General features: G+C 51.3%; 1 protein-coding gene across 4 annotated transcripts in view; it reads right to left on the bottom strand.

The window, feature by feature from the left end:
- ERBIN (erbb2 interacting protein) overlaps positions 1–22,813 on the bottom strand; it is a 119,759-nt gene that overhangs the window by 36,297 nt on the left and 60,649 nt on the right. For all 4 annotated transcript variants that reach the window (XM_078867625.1, XM_078867624.1, XM_078867626.1 and 1 more), the window contains 5 exons: positions 17,225–17,303; positions 16,103–16,192; positions 13,596–13,652; positions 2,974–3,037; positions 1,650–1,724 (listed from right to left, as the gene is read on the bottom strand). In XM_078867625.1, the coding sequence (XP_078723751.1) occupies positions 1,650–1,724; positions 2,974–3,037; positions 13,596–13,652; positions 16,103–16,192; positions 17,225–17,303 (365 nt within the window). The remainder of the gene's footprint in view (positions 1–1,649; positions 1,725–2,973; positions 3,038–13,595; positions 13,653–16,102; positions 16,193–17,224; positions 17,304–22,813) is intronic.

The following is a 22,813-nucleotide window of genomic DNA, read 5'->3' as shown; positions in this document are numbered from 1 at the left end:
GCGTGTCCAACTGCCTAAAAAGAAACACAATGACACCAACAACAACAACGAAAACCCGTAAAGAGGAAAAGCACGTGACAGGGCCTCTTGTTATTGCACTCGGCTCGTTAATCAACTTTGTAAATATTTTCGTGCGATGCTGCGTTGGCAATAGTCCACAAGCACAAATAACTAAGTCAACATATCCGTCAACAGGCCTGCCTCGAAGAGGAAATAAATACATCTCAGAATACATTTTTGAGCATTGGCCCCTTCTTCATAGCAGATATCTTCTGTCGACTTGTCCAAAGAACTAGACTTATGGATGCCAAATAGACTTACACAGACACTCATAGACTTATAACAGAGACCCTTCCACTCACATATAGACCCATAACAGAATTTTGTCCTAAACTTAAAAGGGCCCTTGCCCAAAACGTTGCTTATATATACTCATCTCTTTATGCAAGTGTTATGTACAACCTAGGGAGCTGCCTCCGTGTGACGGTGAGCACACTGGACTCGCGACCCAGAGGCCACCGGTTGCTTCCCATCTCCTGGTGGCGGCAGCAGCCTAAACAAGTTTCTTAAACCTCCTCGTACCCGCCCCCCCCGCCGCCCCTGCTGCCTCCGTCCACCCGGCAGTGTGTGCCAATGGGGGATCACCACGGTCGGTCCGTCGGTCTGCAATTCCGCGTGTGGTGGGGTAAGGCATGGCGGGGTACGCCCCACCTCGTCAAAGACAACGGAGGGTTTGGGGGGGCGAGCGCGAAGAATTGGAGCTCCCTCTAGCGGAGGCCCCCTTCCACCAGCGGGGGGGGGGGGGGGAACACGTATACGAGCGAGCAATTGCGGGGCTGCACCTTTGGCTTCGTCCTCCGAGGTGCGAGCAATCGGTTTGGCCAGAGAAGCAACGACTCGCTTGTTCAGCTCAAACGGGGCGCAGGCTTGCTGCCCCCGGAGGCAGCCGCCGAGGAATTGATATCGATTGTCCTAATGGGGCCAACAAGGCTAAGCACAACAATTGCCAAACCCTTGGGGACAAGGTCACGGAGACGTTTTAAGTCGTTCGACCGAATGAGGGACACGGTGTGCTGTTGTTCTTCGTTGCGTTTAAGGAAAGTCTTTGGCAGGCGATGGGTGTTTGGTTTGGCTTTTAACCAGAACTGTTTTTTTTCATACGTAATGTTAAATAATCATTACGTTTAATTGAATATTTATATTTAGTTGCGTTGTACATTTTTTCATGGTGTTTTCCACGTTTAGTTGACACTGTAGGTTTCTGCGTAAGTCTACAGCGTCTCTCTGCGTAAGTCGATGGCGTCTCTGTGCAAGTCTAAGGGTCTCGGTGTAAACATTAAAAAGCTCTCCGTGTGGTCTCCCGTGTAAACCTGCGCGTCTCTAGGCAAGTACGCGGCGTCTCTACGCAACTCAAAAGAAGTCTCGACACAAGTCTACGTACAGGTCTCTGTGCAAGTCGATATAAACGAGATGCCTGGCCTCCAAAGATCCATCTATCTATCTAACCCGATCTTGAACCCATGCAGACGCGCGGCCTGTAAATCGCCCGACCACCCAGCCATCCGACGGGGGCCTGTCGTTTGAGTATTTATACGCCATCGGGAGAGACGTATTCGTCCGTGGCTTCAACTCCCAAGAGAGCGACTGACCGGCGGCAGAGCTTGCAGCTGGTTCCCATCCATCCACAGCTCCTTCAGGGCAACCATGTGCTCCAGCACGGAAGGCTGCATACGCAGACGCACAGACACGTGCGGAGAGATGCGCGGACACACGCACACGCGGTGAGACGAGGGTGCGCGTGCACGCGCTCATGACACGCGCGTACGGAAAGGTACAGGAGACGAGCCGACATGGTTACGAAACGCGTGCAGTTAGAGGCGCGCTCAGACGAACAGGCACGTGTAGGATACGCAGGCACAAAGATACGCATGCACACACCCACAAACATAAGAGACAGATAAAAAGACAAACACGTGCAGGCAGGACACACACACACAGGCACACGTGTGTATGGTGAGGACATGAATACATTCATTGACAAATCGCTACAAGCCAAGCCAGCACCCACACACCTGGCCCTGCCTGCGTTTCTGCGATTCTTTTCGCACCGGCAGCCAAAAACGGTGCGGCGGTGTCGATTTCAGGGCGAGTCATCCACCGGCTCGGGGAATTGCGGGGGGGGGGGGGCCTTGGTCGGTCAAGTTCAAGGGTGAAGAGAGTCATTTTGAGGGTAGAGGGGTCAAATCGCCCCCCACCCACCCAACCCCCTACCCCCCGACGCCGACGAGGTGAAGCATGCCTCGGTTAACTCGGCAGCGCAGTTACGATCCCTCCAAGGTTATAACGGCCATCGCTCACCTGCCAAAGGATGCCCGGGCCCTTTGTGTTTGTGGAAAACAATTTACTCTAATGGCATTTTTCGCAGAGGCGGTGTTTCCCCCCCCCCCCCCGCTTGGTCTCCGCCGCTCTGTGAATGAAGTTCATTGCGATTGCAAATTGTGGGCGGCAAAACGTTACGGCCAACGTCCGTGAATCAAACGAAACAAACCCCCCCCCCCCCCCCCGCAGATAATTTGGTGTTGTTTTCACGCGCGCGCCGTTTGCGAGGATCGTTAACGACCGGTCAGGACGTGGACGACGTGAACAAGGAAGCCGCCTATCTCGGAGAGAGAGAGAGAGAGACGGTGCAGGAAAGGGCACACACGTTTCACCGTGCACCGGACGAAGCCACAACAACCACCACCGGGACTACCCCCCCACCCCTTAATCTTTCGCGCCGTAAGTAACCAAGCGTGCTAATTGGAGTCGTGGGGGAAGGAAAAGATCTTCCAAATCCCACACAGGTTTGAGCGGGCCACGTGACGAGTAGCCTAGAGGGCATGCGGAGCAGGGGCTGGGAGTGCCTCGTTTGCGCTCGGGGATGAGAGGATACCAACTCAAACAAGGCGCGAGCGTGGGGCTCGCCAGACTCACCCACTCGGAGATCTCATTGCTGCCCAAGTCCAGCCTCTCCAGCTGACCCAACTCGCTCATGGACCTGCGATCGAGCAGCAACAACGGCACGGAGAAGGAGAGGGGGGGCAGAGGGGGCGAGCGTCAACGAGGGCAGAGGCGTCGCATCGAATCGACGTTTAGGATACGTTAGCTCGCTCGGAGAACAAGCGGGTCCCGGGGTAGAGGATCCTAGGAGAGATGGGTGGCAGGGGAGAGGCGCTCGGCGACTGCTTAAGAGCTTTCTACGCACGACGCTTATACCGGGTACGGATGGCATTGTTACGGTCGCGATTAAACTAGGGTCCTGCGGGCTGCAGCCGCTCGACGCGTAGTAGCGAGAAACACACCGTCACGCTAGCAACTGGCGCGCGACGGTGTGCAGAGGCCTGAAACGACGCATCGAATCGATCGATTCGTTCAATAACATCCACCCTGACGCACCACCAGAATGCATGTTGAAAGTGTACCGTGAGCGCAAGTTGCAGTGTCTGAGATCTACATCCAGTTCTCTCGAAAACTGATGCGCACCTCCACGTTTACAGCACTGGAGGCCAGTGGTTGAAATTCCACATTCCTATGATGGTGGCAAGTCTTACCGCAGGAAAAACACCTTTGACTTCCGCTCGCAGTGGCACTCATTTCATCGACCTCGGAGCAATTATGGACTGAGTGAATTCATCCTCCCCCCCCCCCCCCCAAGTTAGGATTTGAACTCGCAACCTTCCGGATCGTAACACCATCAACCACCTTCCACCACCACCACAAATTTACTGCAACAATAAAGCACTTGACTTAAAACGGAGGCTGGTGGTTGGAGGAGGAGTAATAAAGACCAGGCCGAAGATGCGTTTCCACTGCCCTCCTGTTTGCGTGTACGTAGAAACAGGGGGGGGGGGGGGGGGTCGATGGAGCATCATGACCATGGAAAATAAAATTTGGTAATCCACTCCGTGCTAGGTTGGTAGTTTAGTGGAATATGGGATGACGTGGTGTTGTGCACAAGTGTGAGCCAGTACCATCTGTTGGATTTCACATTTCTTCATGGCTGTGCGTCGCACGTCCACGAAGAAATGCCCGCGCCCCTATCAATTGTCAACCTGGCGACACGATGGCAATTAGCGGCGGTCCGCGAGACGTTGAAAGCGAAACGCATTAAAACGACTCGAGGGTTAATGTTACATGAAGGCCCGACGGCTACGAGGCGATGTCAAGGCATTTAATTAATTGGCGAAACTTTTACGCGGCAGTGTGGCACACAGCAGTGACGCTCGTGCCTCGCGGCGATTCGGGACCTGGGTTCGATTCCTGACTCGGGCGCATTTCTGCGTGGAAATTGAACGCTTCACCCCAGTTCTGCACGGGGTTTTTTCTGTGGGTTCTGTGGGTTCTTCCCATAGCGAGAAACGTGCCACGTCATTGGTGTTGGCCAAATAATCCAAAACGTGGCAGGACCATCCTCGAAGAGAGTTTTGGGAACACAGTGCGCGGCTTTCCTGGGTAACCAAGTATAGTGCGTGAGAGTGCGTGCGGGGATTCATTATTTCCTGCGCGTGTTTTCAAATCTGCGGCCGTCTCCAAAGCGGCACATGATGGATTAGTAATGCGGGATTATTAGGAGGGGATGGGCTGTGAGTGTGCGAGACGTGGACCTCGATTTTGTCGTAATATCTCGATGGCATTATCAACTCTGTCGTTCAATCAACATTTGTTTTTGGGTTCGGCGGAGTGGTAGTTTTTATGCAGAATGTCTTGCCATGAACCATCCACCACCCGACAAGATTACCACGTTTACATCGATATTGTTTACACGTGGCCAGTGTTTCGATGAAATTGACCGATACAGCTCCTTCCCCACCCTGGTGGCTTGAGACTCTTTACGTCCGAGTTCAACATCAACGCAACGCGACGTTTCGCTCAAACGCCTTGGAGTTTTATGAGGCAGTGAGCTCGGAACACAATTTCGACTTTTAATGCCTCGCTGAAAGTAAACTTCATTTGATCTCTCTCTAAAACGTCTTCCAGTTGGACTGCGGGAGTCACGTCCTGGAATAAAGCGTCCACTTGGAGCTCTCGTACAGCAGTGCACATCACCCTGTGTGTCGGAGAACAGCCGACAGAAGGAGATACTACAAAACTAATTCTGAGATCCACCCGCCAGCAGTCGCAATGTCCACACACGCGCGCTGCTATAGAGAGGTCTTCCTTTGCGTGACAGTTAAACCAACTTTGCATTATGTTTTTTTTTCCAAGCTGGAACTTAGCCAAAGTAAGCGCAAATCCAAATTTAATGCGATGGTTTTTGCATCGTCATCGGTGACCGGGAAGAGACCATCAATCTCGCTTACACACAGTTTAATCACGGGCAGGGCTGCAACCTATAGGTTCCGACCCCGGCCTTCAACGCTACCAGCCCAGCTGGCTCCGACCCCCGCCCCCCCCACCCCGAGCGACCACCCTGTCACCGCACTGGCAGAGGGTTTATAAATAATCACACCTCCGCGGGGCTCGCCGATGATTGCCGTGTCAAGGGAACAAATGATTGGCACCGGTGACTCACTCCCGAGGTGGCAGGCTCCCAACCGGCGGCCTCGTAACATCACCGGCGAGCGGGACGTGAGTCAGCCGAGTGGAACAAACAGACCCCGAGATATTTTGCTCGTTCGTTTTCATTAAAAAGAAAATAGAATCTGCAAAACCCGTTTCAATTACCCCACACTTAAAAACAAAAATCCCAAGTGTCCAATGAAATCTTGCAGCAAATCAATCCAAGGCAACTTCGGCGTTAATTACCGTGCGTGTAACGGTGCAATGATTCATCGATTGAAATTCATTCACATGCTTATGATGCACGCGCTAAATTAAAGCGTGTGACAATCGATTGTGGAGTCAACGTAGAAAACTAGACGATACAATCGAGACCACATTCATTCTAGATTTGAAGTTTTCGTGACTGCAAAGATTCATACTCTTTGGTTTTTTCGGTAAAGTCACGTTGGTAAAAAAATTTTTTTTTTAAATCACGACGTTTCGGGCGCATCACAAGCATCCTTCTTCAGGTGGGGACAACTTAGCGAACGCTGTTGCGCCCGAAACGTCGTGATTTAATTTATAAAAAAAAAAATTCTTACCAACGTGACTTTACCGAAAAAAACAAAGAGCATGAATCGAGACCACGTCAAATGTGATGCAAATAAAAGAGCAAAAAACTTAATTACTTTATCTAACTTTGACCCCCAAATGTTAGGCCAATGTTGCATTTAAACTCATGGGAGTGAACAGAACCAACCGTATGAACGAGATGGAACAGACGAGAAAGAATACAAAGGAGCGAGTAAATAATTCGACAGAAAAATGTATCGATTCGAGCAGAGTTATCGCGACCCACGAATCGTGAAGATTCATCCGAGCCACAGGTAGGACGAATCGCTACGCGCCTATCGAGTAAAACCGCCTTCTTCGCCGCTGCCGGCACAGGTCGACGCGATCCCTCCACAAATCTGGCTGTTCGCCTGATGACGCTGGTTGTAATTACCGGCGAAACTTCGTACTCAGATTGTAAATGTTGTGGATTTGCTCTCCCAACACACTGGTGTGCTGTACTCGTAACAAACTGGCACGTTGTTTACGTGATAAACCTTACTAATTGGCTGTGTTGGGTGGTGGCGGGTTTGAAACAAGTCCCCACCCCCCCAACCCCCGAGTGTCACGCCGGCTCGCGTTATCAGCTGACGGGAGAAGGAGCGTGCCATCCTTCAGGCGAGATGCCTAATCCGGCTGAAGTCCCCATGAACCGCGCACGAGGATATTTGGCAGCCCGCACCAGCCCTGCCGCGTGACCGAAGGCTCGCCGTAGTCGCGGCTTTTGTTGCGCCTGCCGAAAATTGTCACGTGTTGGTTTCGGAGTGAAATTGTCGCGTGGTTCGACAACTGCCTAGCTCGGCTTTTCTTTTTTTTTTACTACAAAGGTGTTGCCCGAGGCTGCATTGTGCACATCATCATTGCCACCACCGTAGCTATTCACGCGTATTTAAAAAAAATATATATTATCACAAGCCAGACGAGACAGAGACACATTTCCTGGAATGAGAGACAGAAAGTTGCGAGCGTCTGGGGTGGTGAGGGGGGTGGGGCAGGGGGGGGGGGTGAGCGGGCGGGGGGGGGGGCTAGCACCACAGAGTCATGATGTGCGCATCGCTGGTGCCACTGGGATTCCAAGTTCGGATCGGAGATGCCGTGACCCGTGATTAGACCGGGTTCTCAAGTGTAGCGGAGTGGATGGCCTCAGCTCGGCCACGATGTGACCATATTTTAACGAACGTGACATTATGTTTGGTTTTCCATTTACTTTGCCTACATCGAAGCATTGAGAATTAATGAGAATATTGGTTTGACTCCTGTGCGACAAACATTTCTCTGGAACGGCCGATGTCGGAAAGGTCCCCTCTGGTGTGAATAAAAGGGCAATTTGAAAGGATCTCTTCAGTAGTTTTGTGATATATCCTTCTACGTACCGTCCTCTGACTGCATGACAAATATACAATGTAAAATGAATTGTAGGTGGTAGGTGATTAAATTCAACTTTTGTTGTCATTCATGAACACTCTTTGCAGGACACAAAGGGTCAATGTTTAATTTAAAAAAAAAACAGGTGAGAACTCGAGAGACCGGCATGAGTCTCATCTGACCTAAGTTGTGTCCACAGTGTACACAGGAGAGGCCTATTAAAGAGAAACTCAGAAGTAGTTCTATTACAGCTTCTTCCGGGAGCTGTTCTCCAACATAAGGTGGTGCCCACCAAGACAATGTCGGCATCCACAATGGAACTGCATTCACCTCGTGACGCAGACACATAGAGCAGCATGAGGGACACGCAACACAAGGCAAGCGGGTAAAAGGGAAAAAAAAACTGAAAAAATATCTCAAGCATAAGAGAGAAATGTATGAATGTGTTTGGGGACATCACCCGACGGATCAAACTGCCTTTTGATCTACAGTAGCGGCCGTTTGAAACCCGACCTCCCGCAAACCCTGCGATTCAAAAAGCCAACGATCGTGAAGACGTGGCTTTGTGTTTGTCGGGGCGGCAACGACGTGGCACGGTGCCTCAACCGAGCCGTCGTCGCTGAACGCGATTTGCGTTTTCGTGCATTGCGTTTCAGGAACGAGCAACGTACCCCCCCCCCCCCCACGCACAGGAACGAAAAGAGAGCGTTTTTATCGCCGCGTATTATCTGCCGTGGCAGGTGGGTCGGAAAGACGAAGGCCGGTGAGGAAAAACGGACCAAATGCTCACGAGTGCCACATAGAAGCGTGGGGAGACCCGCGCGCTGGCGGCATGTTAATTACCCCGCCTGGTATACAGGAGGACGGACGTGGGTTCGATCCTGACCCGGGCGCCTGTATATTTGGAGTTTGCGTGGTCTCTCTCTCCCCGTGGTAGCGTGGAGTTTTATTCCGGGTCCTCTAGTTTTTTCCCTCCAGATTTAGAACCAAACATGCGTTTAGAGTAGTTGGCTGCTGTGAAATTGCACGTGATGAGCCAATTCGTTGAGCTATCATTTGTGTGGCCAGGTGGCTTCTGTAAAGAGCTATATAGCTCAGAGGGCATTACCTGGGAGTAGCTTCATTACACGAGAGATAGCGGAGGGCAACGCATGGATTGGAGAACATACGCAAGACGTCGTATGGGCGGCTAAGAAAAGTAGGTTTGGGCAGGACGTGGTCTCGAGAAGTTCAAGTGGATTTTGTTTAACCAGGCGAGGACTCTTAAGAGACCAGCGATGAGTCTCAGTTGCCAAGAGTGACCCGTGGGGGGGGGGGGGGGGGGCATCAGTGTGGAAGACTTTGGCTGGGGGGTCGAGACCAAGGAGGACCTGGTAGCCAAAAAAGAAGGGGGTGGGGGTGGTGGAACACCACAGAGGTATCGGCTGCCACAGAGATGGAGCGATTAAATCGGCCCGTGTGGAGGTAGCAGATGGGTAGCCTCATCAGGAGAGAGTGAGAGATGGCAATGGCTTGGTAGGGCACGTAGCGGTGTGTGGATCGCAGCTCACGACGGTGATGCCTGCGTCTTCACTTGCCGCTCCAGAGACCCGTTTATAACGCGTTGACACGAGGATCTCCCGTGAACACGAGACTCCCGCTCTCGACGATGACGAGGGCTCTTGCCCGATCTTAACCAAAGCGGCCGTCGTTGCATTATTAACGTGCTCCCGGCCGGGGAGAGGCAACGTGGCAACAACGTGAAACAGGAGCACCGCCCTCTCGCTCCATCTCCTCCATCGCTCGCCCCCGGCTACCCTCAACCTCGTCACCCCCCCCCCCCCAACCCACCGCCCCCCCCCATTCCTTACAAAGCCGTTTCCAAACCGACGCCAACGCAAATATTCAAAAGAGGAATGTCAACACAAAGCAGGGGCAGGTGGACCGTGAAGGCGGCGAGGGGGCACGGAACGGCTCGTGCCGGCATCGGCGGGGGATCGGCGCGCAGAAGCGTGCAGGCCGCGAGTCGGATTGCAACTCGCGACAACGCCGTGGGAAGTGCGCGGTACAGTGCGTCTAGGGCGCCACGGTGGCGAGACGTTAACTCCCTCGCCTGATTTGCAGGAGGTCGTGAGTTCGATCCAGACCCTGACGCCTGCTGTATGTTTGGAGTTTGCACGTTCTCCCGTGGTCACGTGGATTTTTTTCTCCGCGTCCTCCGGTTTTTCGCGCGAGGTTGTCCGAAAAAGCGGAAGCCATGTGGGGGGTGTGCAGGTGTCACCGTCAACATTTTTGCCAAGGTTGAAAATTACTCGCGAATTTACCTCGACGCATGAAGCCACACAGCAGCATTGCCCCCCTGCTGTGAAGCTACTGCACACGATGCTCATCTAGGAAACACGGGACCCTCGGCTAAGGCCTCGTGCTAAAGGAATGGCACAAATACTAAACGTTTTAACGAGTTAATGATGACTGTTCACCCCTCTCTGCCCTCTAACTTTTCACAACGATCACACTTCATATTAGACGAACAGCGGCTGTGCGTAGATTAAAGAACATGCCACTAATTTCTGCTGAAACAAACGAGTGTAAGGTGGTTTTAACCTGCTAGTGACAGCCATAAAAAAAACGCGGAATCAGAATATTTCTTTATAGGGGGAAGGAATCTTACGAGCGATGAAGCTCATTATCACAGAGGTCAGGTAGGGGCGGGTCAGCAAGTTACATCATCAACAAAAATACAATAAAATTATATCAGAGTAAGATAGAGAAGAGTTAAGGAAAAAAGGTAAGAAATAAAATGTATAGATATAGCAAATATGTACAAATTGCACGAGAATATACATTCCTGCAAACGTCAACACTTTGACATCTGCTTAATGAGGCAATCAAGATATGTGCTTGGAAAAGGCAGCAAGACTCGTGGTGGAAATTCCACATTCCTATGGCGGGTTTAAGTTTACCCATCAGAAAATGATTGTTGCCTTCGCCGCAACGTGATACCTGTAGGGATGATAGGCCTAATCAATTACCCGATTGGGATGTGAATTCTCAACCTTTCAATTGCGAGTTGCTTCCCCTGACCCATGCATTTATTTGGTCTCTTTTTATTCCCAGTTTTATTCTGATTGTCTTATTTGCATGAACAGATGCGCCAATAAAATTAGGTCTTCCAGTCCCAAGTGCATCACTTCCCGTGTGTTAGACAATGGCTCGCACGAGGAGAAATCACAAAATGACTCCGGAGTTCGCTTCAACGCACCAGAGGTGCTGCCAATTTTCTACTCGCCCCTGCTAGAGAACAACGCTAACGACACTACAGTAAAATAAACATTTACTTCTCTCAGACAGGTATTTGATCATATCCAGTAAAATTAACGACTTCACAGACGAATAAATATCTCTTATTTCGAAAAGAGATATTTTCCTTTGAGCAGTCACTGATGAGCGAGTCAAGAGACCCGCGACTTTCCACCCGAGAGAACCGGCTTTAATCGCGGGCGGCTGAACCCGGATATGACCCACAAAGCCACGGCCGCCAGAGAGCCCCACCTCCCTGCGTTACATTTTCTGTGGCGGCGAAGATGCTAGTGCGTACGGAAAATTACCGACCACGGAGTCCGCCGACGCTGACGAAACCAACCAAAAAAACTCCGATTCGAATCGGGGCTCTCTGCAGTAGCCGGCCTTCGGTAGCGCCGTCCCCTGAACAACCCCCCCCCGTCACCTGGCTTCATCATGGCTATTTATAATAGACCATGGCGGAAGCGTAATCTGGTTACACAACCGTGCTTTGTAGTGCGGGAGCAATTAAGCCTAAATGAGGAACTGGCCGTTAATGAGGCAATCAGGCTAAGCTGTGTGCACAGCAACAAAGTAATTGGAAACGTAAACACGCAAACAAATAACAACAACCGCCGTCACCAGGGCGCTTGTGCCAGGCTAGGTGCCACTTTAAGGCCAAACAAATAAGGGTGTGCACGCTCGCTCGCACAAGGCTTAAAGAGAGAATGCAGATTTACAGATGGCGGTGTTTAATTGTGCCGTTCCACACACCTCTCTGCTTATTTATAATCCTCCACAACGACGCTCGTGATTATTGTGTTACGCATCGTAAAATTGTGCGTCGAACTGGGACCCACGTCGAACGCAAAGCGTTCTCGCCTACAAAACAAACATCGGGCAGTTCAGCGTTGCTTCGAGCGAGCCTGGAACTGTTGATGAGACATCGTATGTCGAAGCCGGTTCAGAGTTTGCCAGCGTCGAATCCCTCTAAGATTGCTCGCGACGGCAGCTCCGTTACGGCCAGCGCTCGCAGCAGACAAGGGTTTGTGCTTTGATGGTTTGAAATAAATAAAGTGTGGATGGATGAGGAAAAGAGATGTGACCAGCAATGAACCTGAATAAATGTGTGGGGGCAAAGGATAACCTTAACACCCCTCCCGCCTTCTTTTGCATGGATATCGTGTGGGGAAACCCCATGGACCACACACACAGGTCATGATTCACCACCTCCCCCCCCACCCTAACCGCAATACAAACCCAACCTGCATTGCAAATAATTTGCAATCTGGGTTGGGTTGTAATGACCGGGGCTTCATGGAAAGTAATCATTTGCGTCCTTTGTGGAGAATATAAGTAACAAGAGAAATAGGCAGACAACAACATGCCGCTGCCTCCTCCTCCTAACAACCAAAATATGTTTTACACTCATCCCATCAGGCGCACGGCCTTCTTGGAGTGTATCAAATCAGGAGTTATCGGTTCGAACGCAAGCGAACTCTGGACCGTTTTTTTCACGTTCAGTGTCTCATCAGGCTGTCAGGCCTGCTTGAACCAATGCTGTTGAACTCTCTTTATCGGGATTATGACCAACCCAATATTTTTCTGGGATGCTGAGAGACTGCAGTGGGCACACGTAGCCAGGTTCCGCGCCAATTAGCTACGGAGACGGGACGAGGCCGGGAGTGCGACAGCGATGCTTTGATAGCGACCGCTCTTAAGCTTTCTTGTTTGACAAATATCCCCCTTGCCCCCCACCCCTCCAGTCCCCCCCCCGCAGGTCGAGATGAAAAAGACGCCTCGCATGAGAAACGCGTCGTCGACATCCTCCGCCTGCCTCGTTAATTAATCATTTAAATTGCGCGCCTGCCGTCGCTTCACGCGCACCCCCCCCCCCCCCCGTAATACTTCAAGCGCCCGACATGTCAACAGAGAAGAGAATCAAAAGCATCACTCCTGACCTCGTCGGGGAAGCGAGCGACTGGGATCGCTCGCGAACGCACGTGTCAGCCCACGAAGGGATGACTCATTTCCCCCGACGCGTTTTAGAGGACAAAGGTACAAGTGCAGCCCCTGCAATTGTCTCGCTCACGCCACCGCTCGAGGAAGGGCCCTCCCCCACTCGAGCGAGATCGAGAGAGAGCCCCCTTGGGAAGGGATTTTTGGCCTGCTCTTCCCCACCAGCCAGATGTCTTGGAAGAGGAGGGAGTAGCCACACTTAACCTCACGACACACGACCTGACTATGGACTATGGTGAAGCCATTCACACTGCTGGGTAGACAGAGGTAGCGGGGTGGGGGGGGGGAGGGATTTAAGAAACTTGCACCGTTGTTTCAACTGCCACGTCGGGAGCTGGAATCTGAGCGGCGACCTCTGTATTGCGAGTCCAGTGCGCTGCTGACCATTACCCCACGGGCAGCATCCCCGATGTGCTTAACGACTGAAACTGAAATGCAGCGTGTCTACGCTCCCGCTCCCCACACGCTGTGCGAGCTGGATCGCGCAGGGTCATCATCATCATACGCAGCGACAGCAGCAGCAACATAAGCAGCAGAAAACATCATCATCATAATCGTCTTCACTGTAAACTCGTACGCAGCCGGCTAGACCGATCGATTCATCGCAGGAGCGGCTCCCTCTCTCTCTCTCGCGCGCTGACGTCAGAGACCCTGGCGCCGATGCTCATAACGCCGGCCGATCGGGATACAAACGCCGCGGATTAATGTGGGGCTCGTTGAGGGAGATGGGGGGGGTGGGGAAAACAACAACAAAAAAACGACGGGGGAGTCGAGCGTTTTTGCAGAGAGGACGTTTCGAGAAAAAGAGCGTCGCTCACCGAGGCAGCGTGCGCAGGTGGTTCTCTCGCAGCTCCAGCACGCGCAGCTTCGTCAGCCTGCACACACACACACAGGCACAAGCGGGGGAACACAACCGCGGTGGCGGTGACATGCCAGCAGGGAGAGGACGAGCAACGCAACACTGTGGTGCCGTTTTAGTTTCTTAAAGTTGTTGAGCCAGCAGTGGGAAAAAAATTAAACCCACTGTTCACTCGGGCAAATGGAGAGAGCACGGACCAAGTGTTACTAACCTAACATTGAAACTAACAATAACACGTTTATGAGGATCACAGTTAAAATACGAACAAGATATAAAGTTAAGAACTGAAAAATAGAAAAAAAATTACTTAAAATATCGACACGTTGCTTCCGTGTCGTTCTCTTGTTGCTATTACCGTGCTTTGCTGTGCTAAAGGGCTTTACGCTTTGAGACCTCCACAAGTGGCATGGCCTAAGTGGAGTGGACCACACAGGCGGTTTCCTCTCATCACACTCTGTTGAGCCACCACATCAGAGGACACAACAAGATTTATCTTCCTCCTTCTTTCCGCACGCTGCTCGACTCGGGGAAATGAGGCGATGCGGGGAGTTCCGAAGTTCCAATATTCTCGCTCGATTCAAGAATCGTGTTGCACGGTGATGAGTTCCTGTTGTTACAAGCAGTGCTTCTCTTCTTCTTGGTTCTTTCGGTAAAGTCACGTGACTTTACCGAAAGAACCAAGAAGATGAATCCCTGCAGTCACGAAAGCTTTAAATCGAAATTCAGTGCTTCTCTGTTTTCTGGATTTGGAATTCCTCCCCCCTCGACTATTTTGCCTTGCTCATTTCCATAAACACGCGGAATTATTACCTAATCTTTTATCACAAGTGCCCTCTGTTGATGACCACTTTGTGTTATAGGTGGTCTTTGGGGCCCGTGCTCAGCAACTGTGACTTTGTTAATATAGAAATAATAGCACAGAGCTCGCATTGTGAGGGTCCGTTGTCCATTTAAAACACGGTCGATTTAACGGCGGAAATTTTGCGCGGATCTCCGAATTAAATTATATTCCTTTCGTACCATTAATTACCTCCCGGGCCAGGCCAGAATTTCCGATCTCCGGCCAATTTGGGCCATGTCATTCCACGTTATACAAATTACCTTTTCGATCGTTTGTTGATGATCCTCGTCTGTCCAATTATTTCTCGGCCTTCCTCTTTACCGTTCCTACTGCATTACGATGATTACAAGAATGACATCGCTAATAGGGGGTCTGGATAAATGAGATGATATTGACCATGACTGGGATTTGAACTCGTGTCATCAGGATTCGGACACCTGCTGTTTTGTTGCTCAATGTACCAGTGCTATTCCTACGCAAGGCTAAATGTAACTGGAAAAATTCTAATTCTGGATCATTCTACCGTAGGCATAGCTGCGAGAAAAGAACGCAGCTGCTTTTCTGTATTTATGGCAAGTAAATCAAAAACAAAGGCAAGATACCAAATTCCGCAAAGTGCTTTTAAAAATAAATATAACGAATTTAGAAAAATGTGTTTTGACAACACTGAGGCGATCACAACCGATATTTACGAAAAAAAATGTAGAGGCCACTCCATGAAACGTCTGTTCCGTGGTTATATAAATCGCACGGGGCCTAGCGATGCTCGGGAATTAATTGGGGAATTCCAAAAGAGTAAAAAGCCACATTCGACTCTGGCTATCTGTTTCCCGTCAAGAAACAAAAAACAAATATCCACTTCTAACACCACATTGACCGTCCGTCGCGACGTGGCGGAGAGGCCTCCTTCATCAATCAAATCACAAATCGATGTTTATTTCCTTTCCGAACCTTAACCGCCGGCCGTGCGAGAATGGAGGCGGGCATTGCGGTGCGAGGCAAAGTTACCACGAGACGGCTTTCCAGACGCGCGAGCGGGCCGGAAAGACCGTCCCCCGTCTACGCGGTGTGCGACGAGGACCCGCGCTAATTGAACCGCGGCAGCGCCGGCTTCGGCACTCCGACCCCACAGGCAGCGGCGGTGCACGCACACACACGCGCGTGACCATCGCACCACGACGACGCTCTCATCTCGCTCGCTCTCCTGTTTAAAACTATCCACACCAACTCGCTGTCATCAAGCCCGTTTGGTGGCCACAGAATGGCACAAGGAGACATTTACAAGACGTCGAATGGCACGACGGTGGTAACCATAGAAACTCACGTTCATCAACGGCACTCTGGCCTCAAAAGCAAAAAGTATACGATAGGCGACGTTTTGCACAATGGTCCGTCTTCATGGCACCTGAATCATCGAGCGTCATAATTTTTTAAAATTTGCTACGAACAAGGGCCACTGCCCAAAACGTCAACATTTATAAAAACAGTCTCCTTTTAAGGCCACAGAGTGTTATTTAGGAACATGTTGAGTGTTTTTGGTATGTGTGCTTGTGCACCACGACCAACCCAGGTTTACAAAATGCCTTTTATGAACGCCTCCACGTTTAGCGACAACAGCTGCTCACCTGCCCATGGTGTTTGGTAGGGCCTCCAGGAAGGCGTCGTTCAGGTACAGCTCCGTCAGGCAGGTGAGCTGAGTGGCTCCCTCAGGCAGCCTGTGCCATAAACAGTGGGGGTGGGGGGGGTGGGAGTAGGAGGGGGGCACCAGCGTCACGCGCGTTTACCGTGACGGAACGCGCATCGCAACGGATAACGTGAAGATGGGGGGGGGGGGGGGGATAAAAGTCTCGCATCTCTTTCCCCATGCGTGCCGCTGGACGGGAGGTGACGGGCGGGGTCCGGTGATGTCAGACAAAATCAGCGTGGCGTCGAGGGGGTTCCCTGCCTTCGGGAGGTAAGATGTGGGGGCGACCGCTATTTCTTAAGTAGGCCCGAGCAATTGACGACGGGAAAAAGAAAGTAGCCGATTAGAATTTTAAGTCAACTGATAGACCGAGTTGATGGGACGGTGCCGGCTCAATTTCTGGCGGACCAAAGAGAATGAGCTCCGATCTTGTCGATATATACCAATCACGGGTGTCACGTGAATTTGCGACGTAGGATCGCATCGGATCACTCGCGTGGATCCATCACAACCCTAATCGTGCGCATTTAGGAAGGCCAAGCTTCTTGCTTGAAAGTATGGGGACTTTTGTTGAGATGTTGATGCAGAGATTTTGTCTCCGCAGCCAAGATTATCTGTTTGTAAGAGGCGCCGCTGTGTAAACAAACAAAAAGAACGAACTAACTGTATCCCCGGACTGTATTCCCACCCCTACCCATTTCCCTTCTCATAACTCTGCTTGACAATGGGAATTCGGAGACGGTAATAAAAAAAAATCATTTGAAGGAGTTCACTAATCCGAATCGTCGCAACACAATACATTTTATGGACACTGGCCGGGCAGGGAGTAACACAACGCGGCGTGCTGCTTTGGTCAGAAACGACAACGCGGTTTGGCGACAAAAAATGCACGCAAATAAGCAGCCCCGGGCTAAGAGAGAAAGAGACCACCACGCTTTATCAGAGCGGAATGCCAACCAGTGCTCCCACGATCACCGGAATTCCGCGTGCAATTACAGGACTGTGATGGGGGAGAGGAGAGGAGGGGAGGGGGTGAGAAGGGGAGGGGCCCCCGAGCGCGTACTTGGATATCGGGTTGACGCTAGCTTCGAGCATCGTGAGCAGCTTGCAGGACTTGATGTTCTCCGGAATCTCTTGTATTCCTACGCGGGGGAAGGGAAGACGACGACATCCACGGTTAGCGATGACACCTCAGTACGGCGATGTTGTGTTGCTGGCCGATTGGCGCGTGGGTATTTTTTGGGGCGTGCGCACGGGAACCGTGATTCTCAAAAAAAAAAGAAAAACGTCACATCAGTGAATTTTTCACAAGCGCCTGGGAATCAGCAACTTAGAGGAACAGCAGCAAAACCCCCGGGAGGATCGGCCCAACACCACCCACAACGAACGATAAAGCGGCAAGTATCGCGGTTAAAGAGCAACGCAAGTCAGAGGCGACGATGGCCGCTGGTGGAGACGTTACGACGGCAGGGGCAGCCAAAGAAATTAACGCAACCGAGGAGATTGTCCACCGCAGGACCAAGGAGGTATTCGTCCAGAAGTGGACTGATCATGTCTGATGATGATGATGATGAGTACATTAGAGGGATCAGTCATACGTAGAAGATACAAATCCTGAGTCGAGATGTGAAAAAGAGTTTGATAAATGGAGTTCCAAATGGTGGGCAGGAAGAAAGAGGGGCAGGCAGCAGCAGAGGAGTGACCTCAATGAGCAGAGGTTGACCGCGGGCTTTGACAGAAAGCCTCGACTACTGGAGGGGAGTGGAGTGAGGGACGAGAGGGGCGAGAGAGTTGCCGAGCTCATGGGCATTACACCACACACAGACCCCCCCCCCCGCCGCTATGACTCGGAGAGTAGAAAGAGCTTTTAGCTCAAAGCAGAAACTTCCGCTGAAGGTGACGCGACTAAATTATTTAGGGTCGGGCGTCTGCACCTCGTTTTATTCCGTGCAGCCGACGCATCCCGGAAAAACCCGGCCACGACTCCCCACGGGAAACGAGTTGCAGGAAATTCTTGGGGAGCGATCGAGGCCGGCCCTGTGAAGGGGGGACACGTCGCTGCAGCTCGCCCTCTTCGCTGGAGGACGGCGGAGATCTCGCGACGAAATCTCTGATGTCGAACAACGTCGGCACGACGCCACGGTCAACTCGCCACCGTTGCCAAATCGTAAAACGACATAAGCCCCATCATGTCTCATCGTCCCCACAGCCTTCTGGACCAACGTGTTCCAGCCCGCATTTGTTGAAGCAGCAAAAACGCTGCAGAGGTTTCAACTTCTAAGAGCCCCATCAGCTGCGTGTGACCTGTTCAACAAATGCTGCCGAGTTGCGTCATGTTCGAGCAATCCTGAAGTCTATGGGCTTAAAATGTTATTTTGCTGAACATTATGACTTTTTTTGGCAGCGACACGCATCTTTGTGTGCGTAGCAATTATTTATTTATTTTCACCGAAATAATGCATATTATATTGAATACGATGTCGCTATGCATTGTATGCTAAGTGGCAGGAAACTGGGCACTCTGGGTCTCCCGGTTTCCATCACCACAGGAAGCCAACCAAGCATCCCAATAAAACTGGACCCCCCCCCACAACCCCCTCCTATTGAAAAAATTGTGCGAAGCTTTCCTGGGTAAATCAAGATCAAGGTGTCATCGCGACCAAAACCGATTCAGAAGACGCCACGCTCCGACACTTGCATTCCACCCTCTGCTAGGCCCAGCAGCTGCTGCTGCTGCATGGTAGCCACACGCCGCAGTGGGTCCCAAGCTCCATCCCAAAACAGCATCCCCTAGCATCTGCTGCTTTCTTTAAAGTCTTCACGGTCCAAACTTGAGTTGAAGAAGATTTTCTCGCACGTTACCGAATTAGGATTAGGCACAGCATCGCCGCCCCCCCCCCCCGCCACTAATATGAAAGCTCCTGAAAATGTCAGATTCAAAATCTGCATTTATAATGGAGGAATCCGATGAGCTACAAAGCTCTTTTTCACAGACGTACAGTCGGGGCGGGTCAGAGCGTTACAACAACAAACACGACACGAGTACAAAGTGTAGGAAAGGTAAACCAATCACTTCATAAAATATACAAATAAAACTAAACCATTTTTCATCTTGCCAGGTGAAGCTCACCGAGCTATTAACTTATTTTTCAGACGTGATCTGGCCACAAATGACAGTTCAACCATGTTGCTTATTGCGTGGACATTTACAAGCATCTCGATACGACTCGTCATGTACGTATGTTTAACTTATTTCGCACCGCACGTAGCAAACCGTGCTAAATCGGAGGTGGCCATGACTCAAACCGACTCGCGCAAGGAGCTCTCAGGTCACAGAAAAGACTTCCTCCTGTGAAAAATCTTAGCAGGACCCTCTTGAACGAGAGTCGGTAGGCATGCCCGGCTAAACAATGTTATTATAATGGCAATAATTGTTCCCAAGCGATGCCTGTCCAGGCCTTCCAGGTCGCTTGCGAGACTCATCGTGTTCCAGACGAAGGTGGCCATGGGGTTGACAGAAAAATTAAGTTTTCTGCGCAGCCTTGACAAACCAGCCGAGAGCGGAGATAAGTAGATGCAACACTCTCACACATGCGCACGCACGCACACGCACGCTCCCGTTTCAACACTCGACATCGTTACGTGGCAACGGGGTTCTTGCTGGCTGCTTTGTGCATCGTGGGATGGCAGTGGCCTTAATCTGGGACATCGGCTCGTACGTGGAGGGCCTACGCCTGCAAGATCGGCAGGTCGCTACTAACCACTACACTGCCGCTCCCCCTACACGCACATGTATGCACAGTCAAGCACAAAGACAAAGATTGCCCATATGGCCTTTAACAGACTGTTGGGGCAAGTGCTGCTGGCGCGGCACACAAGGGGGTGGGGGGGTGGCCAGCACCACGCCTCGGCTGCCTTTGTCTCCCAAGTGGCGATATTTACAAACCTAGGGGAGGACCCAGGACCAGTTCAGATAATCGTCACTGCTGTTGGCCGTGAGCAGGAATCGAAGTCGAGTCGCCGGGTTTGTAGGGCAGCGCGCTAAACACTGCACTACCAATGCCTTACATTCAGTCAAGCAAAAAGCCAAAGATCTCCCATTTAGCCATAACAGACTGTTAGGGCAATTGCTGTTTGCAAGCAACGAAGAAGGCCAACACGGTACACCACGAGGGGGTGGGTCGCCAGCACCACGCCCGAAGCACACACTCAACTCGCACGCAAACAAACACTCACCTCTCCGTCACGCACACGCAGACTCGCACAGATGCACGCGCCTGGCCCAACCTCCATCCATTAATTTCGCTGCTCAGCACCAGGTGCGCGCGGCATCTCAAATGGGGGGGAGGGGGGGGGGGTACGATCCCCACCAGTTTACGAACCGGACCGGCCGGCTAATGATCTCCCATGGGCAGAGGAGCACACTCGCCAGCATTCATTGGCCAGCCTCGCTCGTTAGCATAGGTAAATAAATGGAGTGTTTGCGCATGCATTAGCGCCCGAAGTAGTAATAATAATAATGGACTGCCAGCGAAAGTGAATGGCCGCGGGCAGGCTATGTCGTGGGTAGAAATGATGATGAGATGCTGATGTTGGTGGCCAAATGGCAGGACTGGAAGGGACAGCCAAAGGAGGAAACGTGCGCAGGAGCAAGATGCGGAGCGGGACATGGCCAGATGACTTGGGGCGCGCGCCACAGTGGCGAGATGTTAACTACCTCGCCTGGTATGCAGGAGGTCGTGGGTTCGATCCCGACCCTGACGACGCCTGCTGTATATTTGGAGATTGCATGTTCTCCCCGTGGTCGTGTGGATTTTTCTCCAGGTCCTCTGGCTTTTCCCTCCACATTTACAATCAACATGCATTTAGAGTATTTGGCTGCAAGAAATGTCCACGTATAAGCCCACTTCCATTGAGCTACCATTTGTCGCCAGGTCGCTTCTGAAAAAGAGCTATACAGCTCAGTGGGCCTTACCTGGTAAAACAAAATAGTTTTGTAGTTTATTTCAACAAGAATCATCATACTGTCTGTGTATTGTGTCCAGTAGTCTTGATGGCGATGTCCATCAAAGCAGGGCGGTTGAGAACCACTGCAATACAGCTCTCTGCATTGCTGAGCCTCTTGAGTCTTGGGCACCCTGACTAAATTCTAGGAATCCCCGAAGTACAAAGCAATCGGGTCAGTCAGGCCCCGTGTGTGCAGTCAGGCGTTCAGAGTGCGAGCCAGGGAGCCGCTAACAGGGGCACCGTCTACTTTCAGCAACACTCGTGGCACAAGAGATCAGTGGGGAATCAATGTTCTAAATGCACACGAGTCAGCCACAGCTGATGGCATTCCATCCACACACACTCTCAACTAGCTCGCTCAATCAATTACTCACTTGTTCCCTTACTCGCTGGCCGCGCCCATTCACTTGCTCATCAGCTCACTCGCTCACCCGGTCGCTCACCCGGTCACTCACCCGGTCACTCACTCACTTACTCTACTCGCTCACCCACCCATCCATCTTTTCCCTCTGCTGCATAACTCCCTCCCCCCCCATCCCAGGCCTATTTACGATCCGAGGCAAGCAGGTTGTGGACATGAACATAAAGAGCTCTTGCCTATAACACTAGGAAACCACAGCATCTATAGATTAACGGGTACACACTCTGCTGGGCAACGGCTTTCTTCTGTTTTAAACAAACTTCTGCTGGGAAACACTAAAGTGCAGAAGGCCGAGATACAGGTGGATTAAAAACGTGATTTTATTTAAATCCTCGGTGGCTAAACAGATCGTTGATTCAGCTTCATTCAGCCAAGCTCAATCCACTGCTGGTCAAAGACTCCCCCCCCCCCCCCCCCAAAGCTATAGTGATTCGAATTTTGCTTCAGTGGGATTAGCTACCAACAGATTTTTATTATTTTCTGACATCTTGTTCCAAGCTAATTCCCTTACCGAATGTGAATGACAAAAGCCAAACCACGTATCAGTTTGACCTCTGGATGGCACTGGCGATTCTTAATGGCTGTGTCGCACACGGAGCTCTTGAGCCGGAAATGTTGAGATAGAGTGCTGGTTGAAATACCCGCTCGACCACCCGTTCAAGTGGCCGGGTTCTCACGTCTAATGAGTTAATTATCTAATCTCGATCAATAATGTCAACCTCGGTAAGGATTTCTCGCAGCAGCAGGATCATCAGACTGGAGGATGCGTCGTGTTATGACGTCGGTGCCGAGAGCGCAATCGGGATAGAATTGAGTGGAGAAAAGACAAAAAAACCCAAAAAACACAACTTGCCATAAAAGCTTTCAAACAACGCGCAAGCAAACGAAGCCCAGCGTTGTCCTCGCTCCCAGTTTTACCCGTCGGCGAGATAACGTTTAACGTTATTATCTTAGCCGCCACACCTCCTGCAACCGTTTCGAGTTCACCCTTAACGGTTTCAAATAAAAACGAAAAATCGAAGAACAGAAGCGACAACAGCAGGGGCTGTTTTCATGAGACGACCACCCATCTCTCATGCCCCCTTGGAGAGGGAGGGAGGTTGGGGGGAGCAGCAGTTATCCGTGCTGCATCTGCTGCTGCCCCAAGAAAGACGACGCCGCAAAGAAAAAACCAATCGCGCGGGTGACCCAGGCCACGTTTAATTTCACCGTCGCGTACAGGGG

Source organism: Lampetra fluviatilis, chromosome 24 (genome assembly GCF_964198595.1).
Source record: "Lampetra fluviatilis chromosome 24, kcLamFluv1.1, whole genome shotgun sequence".
NCBI classification, from domain to species: domain Eukaryota; kingdom Metazoa; phylum Chordata; class Hyperoartia; order Petromyzontiformes; family Petromyzontidae; genus Lampetra; species Lampetra fluviatilis.
This window is presented reverse-complemented; position numbering and strand designations above follow the sequence as displayed.